Raw genomic sequence first — 18,791 nt, 5'->3', positions numbered from 1 at the left:
GCTCTTCTTCTTCTCTAGCAGTGTCTACACTGCTGGAATTCTAATAGTGTATTACTGCCCTCCTCAGGTCAAAGTCTGAACTAATTGTTATATACTTGCACTAGCATATTGTATATGACAATTTAGTTCAAACTTTGACCTGTGGAGGGCAGTAATACACTTAGCAGTGTCTACACTGCTGGAATTCAAATAGAGAAGAAGAAGAGAGCTAGTTCAAGATGAGCATTTATGATTAAAAAAAAAAAAAAAAAAAAAAATTAGAAAATGTCAGCTGGTTTCTCTAGATAAGACTCTTATTCCTCATCTGGGATCATGTAGAGCTCTTTGAAGCTGCATTGAAACTGTAATTTTGACCTTCAACCATTTGGGCTCCAGTGAAGTCCACTATATGGAGAAAAATCCTGGAATGTTTCCATCAAAAACCTTAATTTCGACTGAAGAAAAAAAGACATGAACATCTTGGATGACACGGGGGTGAGTAAATTATCAGGAACTTTTAATTTGAAAGTGAACTAATCCTTTAACCGTGTCTATACTGCGACTGGTATTACAACGACTGAAGCTCTGAGCGCTTTCAGTGTAGACCGTTGGTTTTAACGTTTGCGCATGAGCAGTATATACGCGGTGTAACAGTGGTTAGTCCTTCATTTATAACAGTATACATTTCAAGCTGTAATATAAATGGGGTAGATGGAGCCATCAGAAAAATATTAGGTAACAACCTACTCCAAAGACGCAAAGGACAAATCGTTATTGGTACGAATCGTTATCGCATGACTGATAAAATCTCAGAAACATTCGGCTTCATCAAGAATAGAATATAAATGTTGACAGTCGCAGACCCTGGTGAAATACGCAAAAAATGCTGTTCTTATTTAGAGTTTTTGTCTTGTTTCTAATAAAAATATCTTGAAGTTTTTAAATCAAAAAGCATTTTTCTTGAGAAAAATAAGTCAAAATTATGTGAGTTTTTCCTTAAAACAAGCAAAATAATCTGCCAATGGGGCAGACAAACCAAAAATAAGGTATATAATCTTGTTTTCAGTCTGGATTAATATTATTTTGCTTGATTTAAGGAAAAACTCACTTAATTTTGACTTAATTTTAAATGCTTCTTGATCTAAGAATTTTCAGACATTTGGACTGGAAACAAGAAAAAAATTCTAAGTAAGAACAGCATTTTTTGCAGTCTAATGGCAGAAAATCCACCTATTCCATCTATCTGAGGCAAATCTTTCTCCAAATCTTCAGCATAACTGATGGTGTCTGTTTTATGAACAACAACAATCTCCAGCAGTCTAATAAAATATTTTACACAAAACCATGATATACAAACAGTAGCATCAATTCAGAAAAAAAAACAGCATTGGTTAAATAATAGGAAATAAAAGAAGGCTAAAATCAAATTAATTGAGCACATCCAGTATAATGATTGTAAATCTTTGGAATGAAACAAAAAAAAATTAGCAAACAAATTAACGGATAGAGCAGAGTGACCATATCATTACTGTAAACCAAAGCAAAAGATCCGGTCTATCACCACCGTCCCAGAGTCCGTATGGGAAAATCAGCTCGTTCTCTCATGGAGATCTGACGGAAATCGCGTCAGGTGCACTTTATCCTCACACGTTTTTTTTTTTTTCCCCATTCCGTCCTTATTTCACTTGCATAGCGAGTCTGTGGTTACCATGGTAGCAACCTTTGAAAGGGGAGGAGTTTAAAGTCCAGGCTCCACCCTCTTCGATATGAAACTCACAACGCAACCTCTCTCTGTCTCTCTCGGCCGTTAGACGTTTTCTTCACCTTGTGGATGCCTTCCAGCGCTCCCGATTCTGTTACACTGTGTGCGGAGAGAAGAAATGTCACACACTGAACACTGAACTGAACTCACAGAGACAGAGAAAGAGAGAGACCTACACTTCATCCATCTCCAGGTCCTCCTCGTCCTGAGGCAGCTGGAGGTACGGGTTATTTGATGCTGGACGGAACTTGAATCCCGTCAAGACAAAGAAGATCAGAGTAGAAACCTCCACTAAAAACTGCAAGATGAAATGACACCAGGTTTAAAGGAGTGTTCAATAGATTAATTTCCACAGAATATTTTCTACTTAAAAAAAAAAGCAAACATTTTTAATTTGTCATTCCCTTGAGGAAACAAACTTCCATTAAATGCAGCCATGCACTTCAGAGAGTTTAAACGCAGAAAAGCAAAGTCTGCGCTTTTGCTAATGCACTTTAACTCTTCTATTCTCCATGTTATCTGAGCTGTAAAATGGCCCAAATCATCATTTTTGTGGTGGTTCAACAGCCCTTGATGGATCAACTTCTGGTTAGGGAGGAGTCAAAGTTATTTTTGAGCCTCAAATGCTCACATTAATATTCCTTAGCGTGATTACCTCTTGGCACCACTGCCACTGGAACGGCACAGTGACCTTCAGCAGTATAGCGATGATCCGCGTGAAGTAGATATAACACACGATCTGAGGACAGACAGAAACCGGTTTTAGCCTGTTTTAGCTAAATGATCTGAATAAATGTTAGTAAATGCGAGTACAGATGAAATGCCTCACCATCACATAATAATGCCTAAAGAGCTTCAACTTCTCCAGGTTCATGGCAGCTACAAGAGAACATACACACAAGCACTGAGTATTTAGAAATAGCATACAAACAACTTTAACTAAAAACCCGATACCGATTATAACTATAACAACAACAATTAACTATAACTACACCAATAACTTTAAAGATAATTATACTGATGACTACCCCTAATAATAATAACTTTACAAATATCTAGAACTTTAATTGTACTCATATCTATACTGATAACTGTACCGATAATGACAACTGTACCGATAATTATACATATAACTATACTGATTACGATAATGATAACCGTAATGATGACTGTACCAATAACTATACTAACTATACTGATAACTGTACCGATAACGATAACTGTACTGATAATCCTACCAATAACTATACTGATAACTATACCGATAATGATAACTGTACCGATAATAACTTTACTGATAACCGTACCGATAATAATAACTGTACCGATAACTTTACAGATAACTGTAGCGATAATGATAACTGTACCGATAACTATACCGATAACCGTGATGATAACTGTACGATAATTCTACCAATAACTATACCGATAATGATAACCGTACCGATAATAACTTTACTGATAACCGTACCGATAATAACTTTACTGATAACCGTACCGATAATAATAACTGTACCGATAACTTTACTGATAACTGTACCGATAATGATAACTGTACCGATAACTATACTGATAACTACACTGATAACTACACTGATTACTATACCGATAACCGTGATGATAACTGTACGATAATTCTACCAATAATTATACCGATAACTATACCGATAATAATAAGTGCACCGATAATAACTGTACCAATAACTATACTAACTATACTGATAACTGTACTGATAATGAAACTGTACCAATAATGATGACTGTACCAATAACTATACTAACTGTACCGATAATGAAACTGTACCGATAACTATATGGATAACTGTACCGATAATGATAACTGTACTTATAACTATAACTGTAACGATGATAACTGTACCAATGATGATAACTACACTGATAACTGTACCGATGATAACTATACTAATAACTGCACCAATAACTGTACAGATAACTATATTGATAACGGTACCGATAACTATATGGATAACTGTAACTATAATGATAATTGTACCGATAATAATAACTGTAATAACTGTACCGATAATAAGAACTGTACTGATAACTATACCGATACTGTACAGATAATTATACAGATAACTGTAGCGTTAACTGTAACAATGATAAGACTAGCAATAACCATACTGATAACTTTTACAGTTATTGGTATAGGTAATTGTAGTGATAACTATATTAACTATAATGTTAACTATTCAGATAACTGTAATATAATAACTATAGCAATAACTATAAGCATCCATTCCAGTGAATGATAACATTGTTTATCATAAGTGCGCACTGCAGTTTTGTCACCTGCTGCTTTAAATGTTTGAACTCGGATGGATTCTGATTGGCTGTTAATGTTCAGTGTTTCCAATAATACCGTTATCCTTATAGTTGTGGTGTGGAAACTTCATATATAGTTATAGTTATTATTTTTGTTGTGAACAGACCATCACACACACCATGTAGTGGGTTCAAACACACGCACACAGTTCCTGTCATACACACCTTTTCCGTCCGTGTTAGAAGCCTCCTGCAGATGCCGGATTGACCTGTTAAACACAGAATCATAAAAAACACGTCAAATTTCACAAAATAGCAGCACGTCACGAGTCTTGTGCACAAACACGCACCAGACGACAGGGAACAGGACGGCTCCGCAGCAGATGAGATCCACCAGGAACAGGATCTCCCTCCAGAGAGTGTATTCACTCGCTCCCTCCTCCGTCTCCTCGATGATTATATAGGACACGTTAGCCAGAACCTGCACCGACCCATCAATAAATCGACATCAATCACTGACATCAAATCATAAACACGTGGAAAACATCTTCAAACACACACACCTGCAGAGGAATGACAATCATGAAGATCTTCTTCTCTTTGTCCGACAGGATGTATTTAACAAAGGCAAAACCGGTGCCAATGAGAGCCAGCGTGATGAACAGAAGAGCCCCCTTCAGCCTGACACAAACATCACATGATGATCAACACTGCGACTCTGAGATCATGTGCTTTGGTACAGTGTTTCTAAAGGAAAGTAAGGTGTGATACGCACAGGTGTGTGATGTAGTACATGACGGCCCAGCCTTCGATAGGATGACCCTGAGAGTTGATGAAGTGATAGTTGATCTGAGAGGAAGACAAGCGAACACTTGTGAGCTCACGTGTCACAAGAAGAGCAGGAACAAGAATCAAGAACATCAACACAAATACAGTGTATCCAATATCAAAAATAGCAAATATTGCCATTTTATATTTATTTCTAAATACAAAGTAAATAAGGCAGGTATATATATATATATATATATATATATATATATATACTAAAAACTAAAAAACTTATAAAGACATAAAAATGACAAAAACAACAAAAATAATTTGCAAACAGATCTGAAAATCTAAAAATCTAATTTAAAATAACAAAAACTATGATAGTATATGAGTGACACTAGAGTAAGACTGATTGAGAGTGTTTGTACTTACACTGTGAAACAGCAGAGACACGGCTTTAGTGTACGCCAGCGCCGCCATCAGCCAGTGGATCTTAAACACACTGTACCTGTCAAACACACACACACACACACACACACACACACACACACACACACACACACACACACACACACACACACACACACACACACACACACACACACACACACACATTAAGCAATTGCGTCATTAATGTCATTTACGTCACACAGATGATCTTAGTCAGGAGTATCTACAATGGCACAAGTAACCCTAGTAGGTGGAAATTTCTATTCTGAAAGGCCCGTTCAACTATAAAGATCGAACGATAACATTCTGTTTATTCTAATCTCCCGCGCTGCGGTTTCAAAGGGTTTGTTGCATTTACACAGCTTTAACCAGCAGATGTCCTCAGCATGCTCTGTTTGGAGTGAATAGCTAGTGTAATCGATCTAATCTAACAGTGAATTTAGCTGACGAAGTCAATATAGTGTAGGGCTGGGCGATTTTTCAGATTTTTTTCGAATTTATGTTTTGCCTCAATTTTATTATTTTTTTTAAATCGAGAAATCGCGATTTTGAATAAAAATGTTAGAAAGTGTTCAATTAGACATGTTGATAATACAGCAATGATAACCTTATTAGGAGAATAAAATGATCCGACCTCATGATGGCGCCGGCGCGCCTCTCATGTGACGCTCTATGAACGTAGACACATCTCTATTCTTAAGCGGCTGTTCATTCAGAAATGCATTATTGCGTTATAAAAATGAGACGCAGTCAGTGGAAAAAGGCAAAGTTATTAAACGCGAGTTGAGCTTTTTTTTTTTTACTTGACCGCCGTGTTTTTACAATGCCGTTTCATGGTCGAGACACTGCAAAAGACATGAGACAAGTGCAACACCTAAATATGTCCGCCAAACATAAAAACAATAGGACAAATAGTGCAATGAAATGTAAAAACCTGTATATGTTTTATATTTCGTGTTTGCATTATGGTGACAGGCTGAAAGCTGCTGCTGTTTTCTGGTTTTACTAAGCATTTGCTGTTAATAACATCATATTACTGGTGTTATTAATTGCTGTTACTTTTTGGCTAAGAAATATTTAGCATTTTCTTATTTTATATTATTTCTGAGTATATATAGGATGTGTTTAAGATAAGTTTGTACAACATTTGTCTTCATATTTAAGGCATATTTCTGCAAAGATATTTAACAAATAGTTTTACATTACACCATGCTGATCACTTCATGTGTGCTCCACTTGGGATGGAACTTTTTTTAACCAGATTGTTAATAAAGAGAACGTTACTTAAGTCATATTGTAGTTAAGTTTTTAAGGTGACTAATTAAAATTAAATAAAAATTAAAATCATAAATCGGTCAATCATTCTGGAAAAAATTCTTATTTTTTTGCCATATCGTCCAGCCCTAATATAGTGGAATATAAAAAACTGATTATTACCTATTCTTTTTCACTGCAGCTTCAAAGGAAGCATGACAATGTTGTTGAAACTAGCGCTGGATACCTGAGGTCATTTTATTTTATACTGTTTGCTAGCCTAGCATAGTGTGTTCTTGTATTTTGGTGCGTGCAAATTTATGAATTATTTTGTCATTTGGTTATTATGTGTCATTTTGGAGTCTCCAAGTGTTGGAAAAACACCTAAATTTACCTTTACAAAATGCTTGCAGAAAATACATTTTTGAGAGAAAATCTGAGGCTTTACTTTGCTGGATATAACAGATGATGACAAAAGAAATGTGTTAATCAAGATAAATGATGTATACTTAATTTCACGAGATGTATGTGATTCATTGCACACTTTTGTCAAATATTTTAATGTATTGACAGCACTAATTTATATCTAAGTACATATGTGACCCGTCACGGAAACCAGGGACACAAGTCGGCAGCACAACTTTTGAGCAAAATGAGAAAGAAGCATTTTTTTTCAAAATTGGTGATTTTCGTTTTTTTGCAGAATCTGTTAGTTGAGATCATGAAGAAGCCTTTCCGTGTTTTTCGGAGATTCTAGCACGCAGTAGGGGCGTGTCATGTCTGTGTGTATTTCCATACTGGGAAGTGTGGCTACTTATTATGCAGTGCCCTGGCCGGCTCTAGCTGATATCAAAATTCAATGAAGAACCGTGGCCGTTACACCGAAAATGTTTTGAAGTACTTCTTCGACAAGCCGGATGCTTATGAACAAGCGCTCACTGATTCTGTAGACGATGAAAGCGGCATAATAAGACATTACCTCTCTGGAGTCGGGTAACGCGCCGGCGCATTTTGCAGGATTTTTTCACATTGCAGCAAAACAGACTTAAAATACTCCGTCATTTTTTGTCATAGAGACATAAGTAATATATCAATTGAAACTATAGAATGTTTTCTTTTATTTGTGTACACTCAGAGTAAAAACACAATGTTGTGCTTTTTGAAGAATAAAGAAAACTAACATGATGCGTTAGTGATTCAGCTCATTATCCGCTAATGCGGCCACGCCCACGGAGCCAGCGCTATTCAGACGCAAATTCAGTCAATACATGCATTCATCGTCTCAATCATGTATTTATTGTCTTGAAAAGTGTTTTGAATAGCCATAGTTAGCGATCTCTGGCCTCTGTTAGTCCAGTTAGTTTCTGGATTGCCTATTCTTCTTTAACAGGCTTCTCAGGTGAGAACATTTAATTTCATGATTATAGTGACCAAAATGATCACGGTTATCACAGAATCCTGTTCAAAAAGTCAATTCACCAAGTTTCATGTGGAAAACCAGCAAATAACAAATAAAATTAGCATCAATATATACTTTTTCTTTACATAAGCATTAAAATAATAACATTAAAAATGATGGGCAGATTTTGTCTTACAACAATCTACAATGCACAAGTTCAAATAAAGTTGACAAAAAAAGTCACATATTTCAGCCTCTAAATCATTTTTATAAAAGTCAAAAAAGATAAATTACTGACATTTATAATGCACATTAACCTTTATTATTAATAGTATGCGGTCCATGCAGCTTTACAGGGGGTATGGTTTATCTAAATCAGATGTAAATGAGCCCTATTGTCAATCCCAGCAGGTGAGAACAGGTGAGAACTGCAACTTTAGATGCGTTTTTCTCCCTATAGAGATCAGATTTCGTTGGAAAGCTTGGAGACTACACTTTCAGAATCTGTGAATAACTCAAAATGCCCCAGAACCGACTTGTGTCCCTACTTTCCGTGACTGGTCACATATACCACCGAGTGTGTGTGTGTGTGTGTGTACCTGTACTTGAGCAGTGTGTACGTCCACACCACAGCGGCGGTGAAGAAGACTGCCGCCATGCAGATGTAGAGGCGCGGCAGGGGAATATCAGACGCCGACAGATAACCGTTGGGATTCTTCTCCGTGATCTCCACCTAACACACACACACACTGTTTGATCCTGATCATCAGACGCACGGCTCTGTCAGGACTGCAGTACTTACGTGGAGAGAGTATGGATTCGGCGTCCTCTGTCTCATGTTGTTGCAGTTCTGGAAGTCCAGATTGTACAGGCCCTGTGAGTGCGCGCTCATGATGAGACGAAACTGAGAGCGGGAGAGAAAGCAGACCGTGAGCTGCCTGATATCAGACCTGTGTACTTGAAAGGATGTTGAGAGCGGTTTCTCACGCTGAAGTTGTAGGATTCTCCGTGTTGCTCCAGCTCCAGCGTCTTCCCGTTCAAACTCTCCACCTGATTCAGGAATAAATGACAAAAACAAGCTTTTAGAAATCAAATGCCAGACTTTTTGAGACCTGCACAAATACAAACAATACCATCTGTCTGAACAGAATAAACTTGTATGGAAAGTATGGAAAATGAGCAGAATGATGACACTACTGTCAGGGACGTACCGGCTTGCTAACGGTGCTGCTGACAGGAGCCGTCACTTTGGCCTGAACTTGTGAATTATCTTTCTGTTTTTCTGTCCCATCATCACTCTGATCTTTTGGCTTTCCGTCGACTGGTGCTTCTTCCCTTTTCCTCCTCGCTGAGCAACACAGACATCATCAACACCCGTCACACACACACACACACTTCAGACACGTGGTTGTTTTACCTTTGACTTCATTCGTGGTCTTCTCCGGCTTCAGCCTGGACACCATCACAAGGTCAGAAGAACCCATGTGCTTCACGTGCACACTGCAAACACAATCACAGATGTCACAGGAAGTGTCACGCTTAATTCTACACACGCCTATTTCCAACGCATTAAATGAAAAATTACACTATTGCAAATTATAATAACAAAAAAAGTCATAATTATGAGAGGAAAAGTTAAAATTACAACATACAAAGTTTAAATTGACATTTAAATTGTGATTTAAGAAGTAATAATTGTGAGAAAATGTGAAAATTGTGACAGTCAACATTATAACACACTAACTGCTAATTATGACAAAAGTTGAAATTATGATAAAAAGGCAAGATGTGACTTAAAAAGTCAAAATTATCACAAAATGTCAAAATCATGACAAAAAAATAAAATGACAGTGAAAATTATGACATGAAAGTCAAAATTATGATTTAAAGTCAAAACTGACATAAAAAGTTAAAATTATTAGTCAAAATAATGAGAAGTTGAAATTTGACAAATAAGTCGAAATTATGTGTACAATTATGTCAAAGTAAATGTCACAATTTGGCCTTTTTAATCTAATGATTATGACTGTCAACATTTTGAATTTGTATCAATTTTTTATTTGTTTTTATCTCATAATTTTGACCTATTTAGTATGTCAATTTTGACTCATAACTTTGAATTTTTGTCATAATTATTTACCAAAGCATGGTGTTTTTTCATCATGTGGCAGAAACGGGCTCCATAAAATTCAGACAGTGTCGGAAAAACAACATTTAAACCAACTGGACAGTAAAATAATTTTTCATGCTGAATATTCAAGAGGGAAAATTGCTCAAACAGCAGAGCAACGCTGAGATCATGGGTTCGATTCTCGAGCAATACGTGAACGTAATAAAATGTGAAACTTTGGATAAACGTGTCTGCCAAATAATGAATCACTCTAAATGCAACTATTTCTGATTTTCAGCTCATCGTTTTTTTTTTTTTTTAATATCCATGTATGTATGTGGCCAGAAACAAATCGCAGTTACAGATCAAACTTCACTCCCACTGGCGTCTGTATAGTTAAACTTTTCTGCACATTGTCAAACGCTGTCGCTGTGGCCTCCAGTAGAGTTTCTCCTCATCAGCGGATCTGACTCACCTGTGCTTCTCAGTGTCGATGAGGAAGAGGATCAGTTCATCATCACTCTTGGTCTTCAACAGCAGGCACTCCTCCATCTCCTCAGCCTGAAGAACGACAAACACACAAACATGAGGACGAACCGGCCATCAGAGAGAGAAAGAGAAGAGAGAGGACACTCACGGTGAAGGACAGGATCCCGTTCACTCGAGACCGAGCCAAACTGAAGCCCACCTGAAACACACAGAGAAACCCTGATGAGTGAATGACACACACACACACACAGAGAGACCGACGGATGGACGCTTACCGGGAGACGGGATTCGCCCTTCGCCGGCGGAAGAGTCAGAGACACCAGGTGGACGTCCAGAGTGCCGTTAGCGAAATAACCGAACGTGTTCAAATGGACGACGAAGCGAGTCTCATTCTGAGGGAGAGAGAACAAGAGAGTTTAAAAGTAGTAAGTGACACCCAGATAATCACACGTACGTCTGCAAGACGTCTGTTAAAGATCACTTCATCTGGAAATCATCTGCTGTTTACAAACATCTTTAAGATGTCAATTTTACATACATTATAAGTCATAAACATCTTAAAGACATCTTCTAAACGTCTATTTGACATCTGACAGGAAACGCACTATAGATGTATTGCAGATGAGCTAACACTCTAAAAAATGCCTCTTTCAAACTTAAACATACACATCAAATAGACGTCTCCGAGATGTACTTGTGCTATCAGGGAAATAAATGAAAATTTAATGAATAAATCTTTACATATGTCAAGTTAATAAGACAAATCATCAAATATGTGTAAAATAAGCTAGATAAATGAGGTCAAATATTAAACGACTATGAATAACACATGATTACACGGGCTGACACATGAGAAATGTGAAACAAACAGATAGACAGACCTTGAGTTTGAGCTGGTGGATCCTCGCGCCGCTCTCAGACACTGTCAGGATCAACAGCATCAGCGCGCACGCGGCGACGGAGCGACACATCATCACACACTGTCTGTCAATCACTGCGCTGTCAACTACTAGCCTGTCCGTCAAAGGATTGACATGAACTCATCCGATCGCTAGTTTGTTTCCAAACTCTTTCCAGCTACACCTTCACTTCCGGGACGCGTGAGCGCATACACGTCATCACCGATCGCGGCGGCGCGCAGCACTCTGGCGCCCTTTCTGGCTGGAGGACGCGCTCGTCATCATCGCTTCGTCTCACAAGGTAAAAAAATCTTCTTTTTTTACTGTAATTTACATTTATAACATTATGTTTTTGTGTTATATATTACACAAATAGCATGAATAAAGCTGATGGTGTGTTATAAAGGAGAGCTGTCCGGAGCCGAGCCAGACCAATATTCATTCAAACAGAATCATAATAAATTATAAATGTGTTGCAACAAATATTTTCAGATTTTCTAGACTATTTTAAATCGTAAAGTGAGCATGATATTTTAAATTTAGATTAAAAAAACGTTGTTAAAACAATTTTTTTTCTCGAAATTATGTGATGATTGCAATCTGAGGAGACCGAGAAAACAAATGCAAGTTAAATTATGAAAAATCGTCCTGCCAAGTTTGAATTTCTGATTAATCATTTAAAGATTGCAATCTCGATTCAAACACACACGCAATCTTATTTCTAATGACAACTCTGTATTAAACCTTTAGCCACCGTATTATTATTTCTGCCTTACAAATATTCACATTATCATAGAAGTACTGGGATAAACATTTATAGTTCGCAAACAGTAGCCATCAAAAGTGCAAATCACCTTTAAAAAAATAAAGATTGTATCAATGACGTCGTTATGGCACCAGGTGGCGGCAAATGAATGTTAAAAATGCACTTGCTATTAATCATTCATTCAAGAGATTCGTTCAAAAACGCTGATTCATCTAGTAATGAAACAAGTGAAGTCTTTATGAGCTTTTGAATCATTCATCAAACTGATTTTTTTTTTAAAAAATAATTCATTCAAATTACAGTTTTTTCCAATTGCTAACACACTAAAATGACATGCACAGCACAATTATTTAAACTGACACACAGAGAGCAAAACTTCTTCTCAAGTCTCCAAAAGTCTAAACACCTTTTCTGTTTTACACACATTTTGCATTTCAAAATAGCACTTTTTAAATTCACTAAATACAGTTCTCTGCATAAGACACAACAATCTGACATAAAGTCACATGTTTGCCATTTCAAAACACTGCCATTCAAAATGACACTACATGAGCTAATTGGCCAATTACATGTGCCACCTGGCCAAACACCTCAGTGGTTAATTGTTAACACTTCAATCAGGATGTAAGCACTATGAAAAGACCACAGGTGAGAACCTTTTTTTTTTTACAACAACAATGGAAGACATTGCAGAGAGAGGAAGAGGAAGAGGAAGAGGGAGGTTGAGAATAAGAGGGGGAGGAAGAGTGAGAGGTAGGGGTAGAGCAGGTAGAGGAGTTCATGGCCAAAGAAGACAAACACTTTCAAATGAAATCAGAGCAACCTTAGTAGATCATGTCATCAACCATGGGTTGACAATGCGTGAGGCTGGACAGAGAGTGCAGCCAAACTTGAGCCGTTTTACTGTCGCCGCTGTCATCCGGACCTTTAGACTGGAGAACAGGTATGTAACCAAAATTTCATGTAGTACACATGTAGTATACCCCATGTCATAGTGTATCAGTTGGGTGACACCTGTTTACTTAGTGTATGACATCAGCCATTCATGAACTGTACAAGTTTCCTGTACAATGTACTCTACTGTGGGGGAAAGTATTTAGGCTGCATTGTCCAAGCCCTATATATATTTTTATTTTATTTTTTCTAAAGGACTGAGAGACGACACCATGGTGGAGGAAGGGGCCAAATGTTCACCGGGGTACAGGAAGCTGCCATTGTAAACTTGGTTTTGGAAAATAATGAAATCAGATTACGAGAAATTCAAAGCCACATCATCCGAGACAACACCTTATTCAACAACATTCAACGAGTTAGTCTGTCCACATTGGCTCGCATTCTCAAGCGAAACCAAATCAGAATGAAACCACTTTATAAGGTGCCGTTTGAGAGAAACTCTCAAAGAAACAAAGAGTTCAGACGAGCATATGTGGATGTAAGTACTATATTGACTGCAGTACACTACACACAACATTGTTTCCCAGTGTACTGGATAACACCATATTGAGTGATTTTTGTTCTTTGTTTTCAGGGAGTACTGGAAATGGATGCTCATGCAATCCCACATGAGTTCATCTTTATAGATGAGGCTGGGTTCAACCTAGCAAAGACCAGAAGAAGAGGGAGAAACCTCATTGGCCACAGAGCCATTATAGATGTTCCTGGCCAACGTGGTGGGAACATCACAATGTGCGCTGCCATCTCCAATATGCATGGTGTCCTCCACCGTCATGCCAAACTTGGACCATACAACACAGCCCATATTCTCACATTTCTGGACAGACTTCACAACATTCTCATACCACCAGAGCGTATGAATGATGCAGACCATCAAAGAAACCGGTACGTTGTAGTATGGGACAACGTGAGCTTTCATCGTGCAGCCCCAGTCCAAAACTGGTTTGCTGACCACCCAACATTTCTCGTGCAATACCTCCCACCATACTCACCATTTCTGAACCCCATAGAAGAATTCTTTTCGGCATGGCGGTGGAAGGTATACGACCGGCAGCCCTTTGTGCGCATGCCTCTTGTGCAGGCCATGGAAGAGGCATGTGATGAGATTGATGTGGGTGCAATTCAGGGATGGATAAGGCACTCAAGGCGCTTCTTCCCTCGATGTCTGGCAAGGGAAGATATTGCCTGTGATGTTGACGAGGCGTTGTGGCCAGACCCGGCTGTGCGGCAAGATGCTGCCTAATTATTTTTCTTGCCTTTTTTTTTTTTTTTTTTTTTTACTGTAATATATTTTTTTTCAGAAATTTTCTTTTTCAGTTTACTTTTTTTGTAAGAATATTTTTGTTCAGTCCCATGTAAATATATCTGCTGTGCTTATGTTGTACTAACTTGTTTACTGTAGTGAAGGAAAAAAAATAAAAATGTTGCAACAGCATGTGTGTGTATCTGCAAATATTTCTGTGCATGTGAACAATCTGATACATATTTTAGTATTATGGCAAAGCATACTAAAGATGGGGGTGCTTTTCATTATGCCCAACAGTGTGTAGGTGGTTAGGCAAAAATCTGGTAATATGAATGAAGTGTGTGCCATTTCATGCAAAAGTTTGATTTTGATAATGCTCTGTGTAGTTTCGGTTGCAGTGCTTCATTTTGCAGGATATATGAGGTATTTTGCAGTTTGGGTGTGTGGTTTTGTGAATTGTGTTAAGTGTTTTGATAAAACCAGACTAGTTTGAAAAATTGTGTGTTAGCAATTGGAAAAAACTGTAATGAAACATTTTTAATTCTGCAGCAATTTACATTTTGTCAGAACCTCAAGGCTAGTAAATTACATGTTATTTTGTTTAGTATCTGTTCAGGGAAAATTGTGATTTAGTTTTTCTAAATGTTTGATTATTTTTTTGATTTAATTTTTCATTTCATTTTTCTAAAACGCCTAAAACATTAAAAACTGATTAATGCAATAACGTTTCATTGTAAAACTTTGAAAATAAAACTAGATTAGTTAAGAAAATTGCTTAAAGTATTAAAAATCATAATTCAGGGAAACCAAAGTTTACCACTTTAAACATAATAAAAAAGTTTGATATAATGCAGCTTTTAGGGTGCTTTCACACTTGGTTTGATTGCCTGGCTCGAACCCGAATTCGATTGCTCCCCCCTCCCCTGCCCCCACTGCCCCCAAACCAGCAGATGTTTACCTCATTGCTTAGTAACGACGGCACAGGTGAAGGTGGCAAAATGCATAATGTTGCTCTCCTCACTTTTAATTTTTTGGTTTTGTTTCCAAGGCTTCAGTACTAATGGCACTTGCTTGCCACAAATGTATTTTGCTGAAGGCGAGCAGAATAAGATAACGTTAAAGGATTAGTTCACTTTCAAATTAAAATTTCCTGATAATTTACTCACCCCCATGTCATCCAAGATGTTCATGTCTTTCTTTTTTCAGTCGAAATGAAGGTTTTGATGAAATCATTCCAGGATTTTTCTCCATATAGTGGACTTCACTGGAGCCCAAATGGTTGAAGGTCCAAAATTACAGTTTCAGTGCCGCTTCAAAGCGTTCTACATGATCCCATACGAGGAATAAGTAGTGATGGCCGATTTCGAAACACTGCTTCATGAAGCTCCGAAGCTTCATGAATCTTTTTGTTTCGAATCAGTGATTCGGAGCGTGTATCAAACTACCAAAGTCACGTGATTTTAGTAAACGAGGCTTCATCACGTCATCACGGTTTCGAAACAGTTCGAAATTTCAATGGTTCACCAACAGAGGGCGATGATAAAGTGAGCCCATGAATCATGCAGATTCACTGAGAACTATTGAACAAGTGTCTAGGGCTTTACCCTATGGTTTTACCTGATTACCGATCAGTTTTATACAGTTGTACATGTTTTAATGATACATTAGAATAATTAAAATGAATAATGGTAGTTATTAATCTCTTATTGGCCTGTTTAGCTTGAGCCATGGAACAGAGAAACAAGCCTTTAAAATTGATAAAAGAACACAAATTATACAGACACTCTATATTTAATCTTATTAGATGATTAGTTAATTCAATTTAATTGATTTTGCTTTAAATAAAACTTTTGCAATACATTTGTTAAAGTGTATTTTTAATGCATGTTTGGCCCATAGGTTTGGCCTGAGTTTTGTTGCATTTGCACTGCTCTGACCACTAGGGGTCACCGTGGAGACGGGTGTCAGATTGTTTCGAAGCCTCGAATCATTACGGCACATTTGATTCAGCTGCTTCAGTGTTTCATGAAGCCTCGATCTGCCCATCACTAGGAATAAGAGTCTTATCTAGAGAAATCATTGCTCATTTTCAAAAAAATAAAAAATAAAATTATATACATTTTAACCACAAATGCTCATCTTGAACTAGCTCTCTTCTTCTTCTTCTGTATTAGAATTCCAGCAGTGTAGACACTGCTAAGTGTATTACTGCCCTCCACAGGTCAAAGTTTGAACTAATTGTCATATTCAATATGCTAGTGCAAGTATATAACAATTAGTTCAAACTTTGATCTGAGGAGGGCAGTAAATGAGCGATACGAGTTAACCGAGTGTCTGACAGATATGTGAATGCATTAATCTGGTATCAACAAAGGCACAGGGAAGAGACAGATAAAACATTAAACCAAATAAATACACAATTATAATCATAGATTATATGATACCCACGTCCAACTTGACCCACTCTGCGCAGGCCTCAAACCTGGGTCTCCGGCATAGGATTCGGACACTTTAACAACAAAGCTAAAGGTTGCAACCTCTACCGTCAGTTGCTAGAGCATCTTTTGAGATCAGAGGAGTGAGGTTTACTCGCACAGCGACTACTAAAATTGGACAGAAAATAGAAAATATTAATAATGTTAAATATTATTTTTTATTCAGTTATAAGTAACACAATCCGATGTAACAGATTTATTTTTGACAAATTATCAAAATAAAGTCCTACAAAAGCTATTATTATCAGAGCATGTGAGCAGACAGCAGGGAGACAATCAGTGAATTATCACAAACAGTAAAAAATGACATTAATGATATACAACTTTATATACAACACAACATGTATCAATAGTATGTTCAATGCCATCTGAACATACAGGATAAAATAAATAATGATCTGTTAAAAAATAAAGATAATACCAGGAAAAATAGAATAGAAAATAGACAAAAGAACATGAATATTATTTTATACATTAATTAGACTGTACAAATTAAGGCCACTTAATATAAAGTGGGACCCTTTAACAACTATGTACTTACATCAAAAAATAAGTACAATGTATTTATTGTGTTCATATTGAATTGCAAAACACTTGCTGCTGTTGAGGTGTATACGGGTAAGGTTAGGGACAGGTTTGGTGGTATGGGTAGGTGTAAGGGTAGGGGTAAGGTGTAAGGGATGGGTCAACAGTGTAATTATAAATGTAATTACAGAAGTTAATTACAGATGTAATTACATGCAGGTGTTTTTTAAAATATAAGTACAATGTAAAAACATGTATGTACACAATAAGTGCATTGTATCAAATGATTAATTTATGTGTAAGTACATAGTAGTTAAGGCCACTTCATATAAAGTGGGTCCTAGATTTCTAACTTCTAGCTGTTAATGAAATCTTTAATTAAAAATGAATCAGTAGAAATGTAATTCTGTGAGATTTGATGACTATTGCTGCGTCCCAATTCACATACTATCCGTCCTAAATAGTATCAGAAAAAATAATTAGTATGTCCCAAATCGTAGTATGTTGAAATGAGTATTCCAAAGATACTTCTACTTTTTTCCAGTTAGAATTTGAAGTGCAGATCCGTGCACACTTCAAACGGCTAATATTGCCCATAACACATTGCGCTGTGGACGAGGATTCTATTAGAACTACAAATACGAATAAAAAGTGTTAAAAAACGACAAACATGATGGATGTGTGAGAGCGACGGTTAAGCAGAGCGGTTAAGATAAAGGAGCTTTAGTGATTAATAATCAGTATCTAAACTGACGAAAAGATGTTTATTAATAATAATAATAATAATAATAATTTTATTGTCATTGTAAAATACATGTCATTGTGATTTAACTTTTAAATGCTTCATTATGCAAACATGAGGAGAGTTCTCTGCATGAAAGACCCACGACTGGCAGATCAACGTGTGACTACATTTCTCTCTGAAATGGTAGGAAATGATATTTAATTGAATGTGGAGGATTTTAACTGTGACAAGATGATTGTCAGGGCAGTTTAAACAGTTACAGCTGTTTAATGTCACACAGAGACACTGAGGAATCAGGATAAACCCTGAATCCGGCATAGAGGGGTTCAGTGAATGTGGTGTTGAATGTGTGTAAGTGTGTGAGTGTGTGTGTGTCAGAGACGCTGTAGAAGGACAGAGTCCACATACACTCCTACTCTCTTAGAGGACGAATCAATGTCAGGTATATTAGTGCTGTTATTATTGTGATGGACAGTGAATCCATAATCAGTGCAGTACAGACTCCATGATTTGTCATTGTATCCAAACCAACAGTCTCTCGCTCCTTTCCTGCTGATTCCTTTATATGTCACTGATATTTCAGCATGTCCGCTCCATTCAGCCTCCCAGTAACAGCGTCCAGTCAGACTCTCTCCACACAGAACCTGAGAAACCTCATCAA

General features: G+C 37.2%; 1 protein-coding gene across 1 annotated transcript; it reads right to left on the bottom strand.

Moving 5' to 3' along the window:
• Positions 1-435: 435 nt before the first annotated feature.
• On the bottom strand, positions 436-11,622 carry LOC137031993 (protein GPR108). The gene is made up of 18 exons (XM_067403421.1): positions 11,382-11,622; positions 10,776-10,892; positions 10,649-10,699; positions 10,487-10,572; positions 9,319-9,401; positions 9,113-9,249; positions 8,889-8,951; positions 8,704-8,805; positions 8,501-8,634; positions 5,231-5,306; positions 4,803-4,876; positions 4,591-4,708; positions 4,378-4,508; positions 4,253-4,296; positions 2,571-2,620; positions 2,397-2,480; positions 1,918-2,039; positions 436-1,840 (listed from the first exon to the last, which is right to left on the bottom strand). Exons 1-18 carry the CDS (start codon positions 11,472-11,474, stop codon positions 1,753-1,755), a joined length of 1,653 nt encoding a protein of 550 aa, XP_067259522.1. The 5' UTR covers positions 11,475-11,622; the 3' UTR covers positions 436-1,752.
• Positions 11,623-18,791: the final 7,169 nt, after the last annotated feature.

Source organism: Chanodichthys erythropterus, chromosome 12 (genome assembly GCF_024489055.1).
Source record: "Chanodichthys erythropterus isolate Z2021 chromosome 12, ASM2448905v1, whole genome shotgun sequence".
NCBI lineage: Eukaryota > Metazoa > Chordata > Actinopteri > Cypriniformes > Xenocyprididae > Chanodichthys > Chanodichthys erythropterus.
This window is presented reverse-complemented; position numbering and strand designations above follow the sequence as displayed.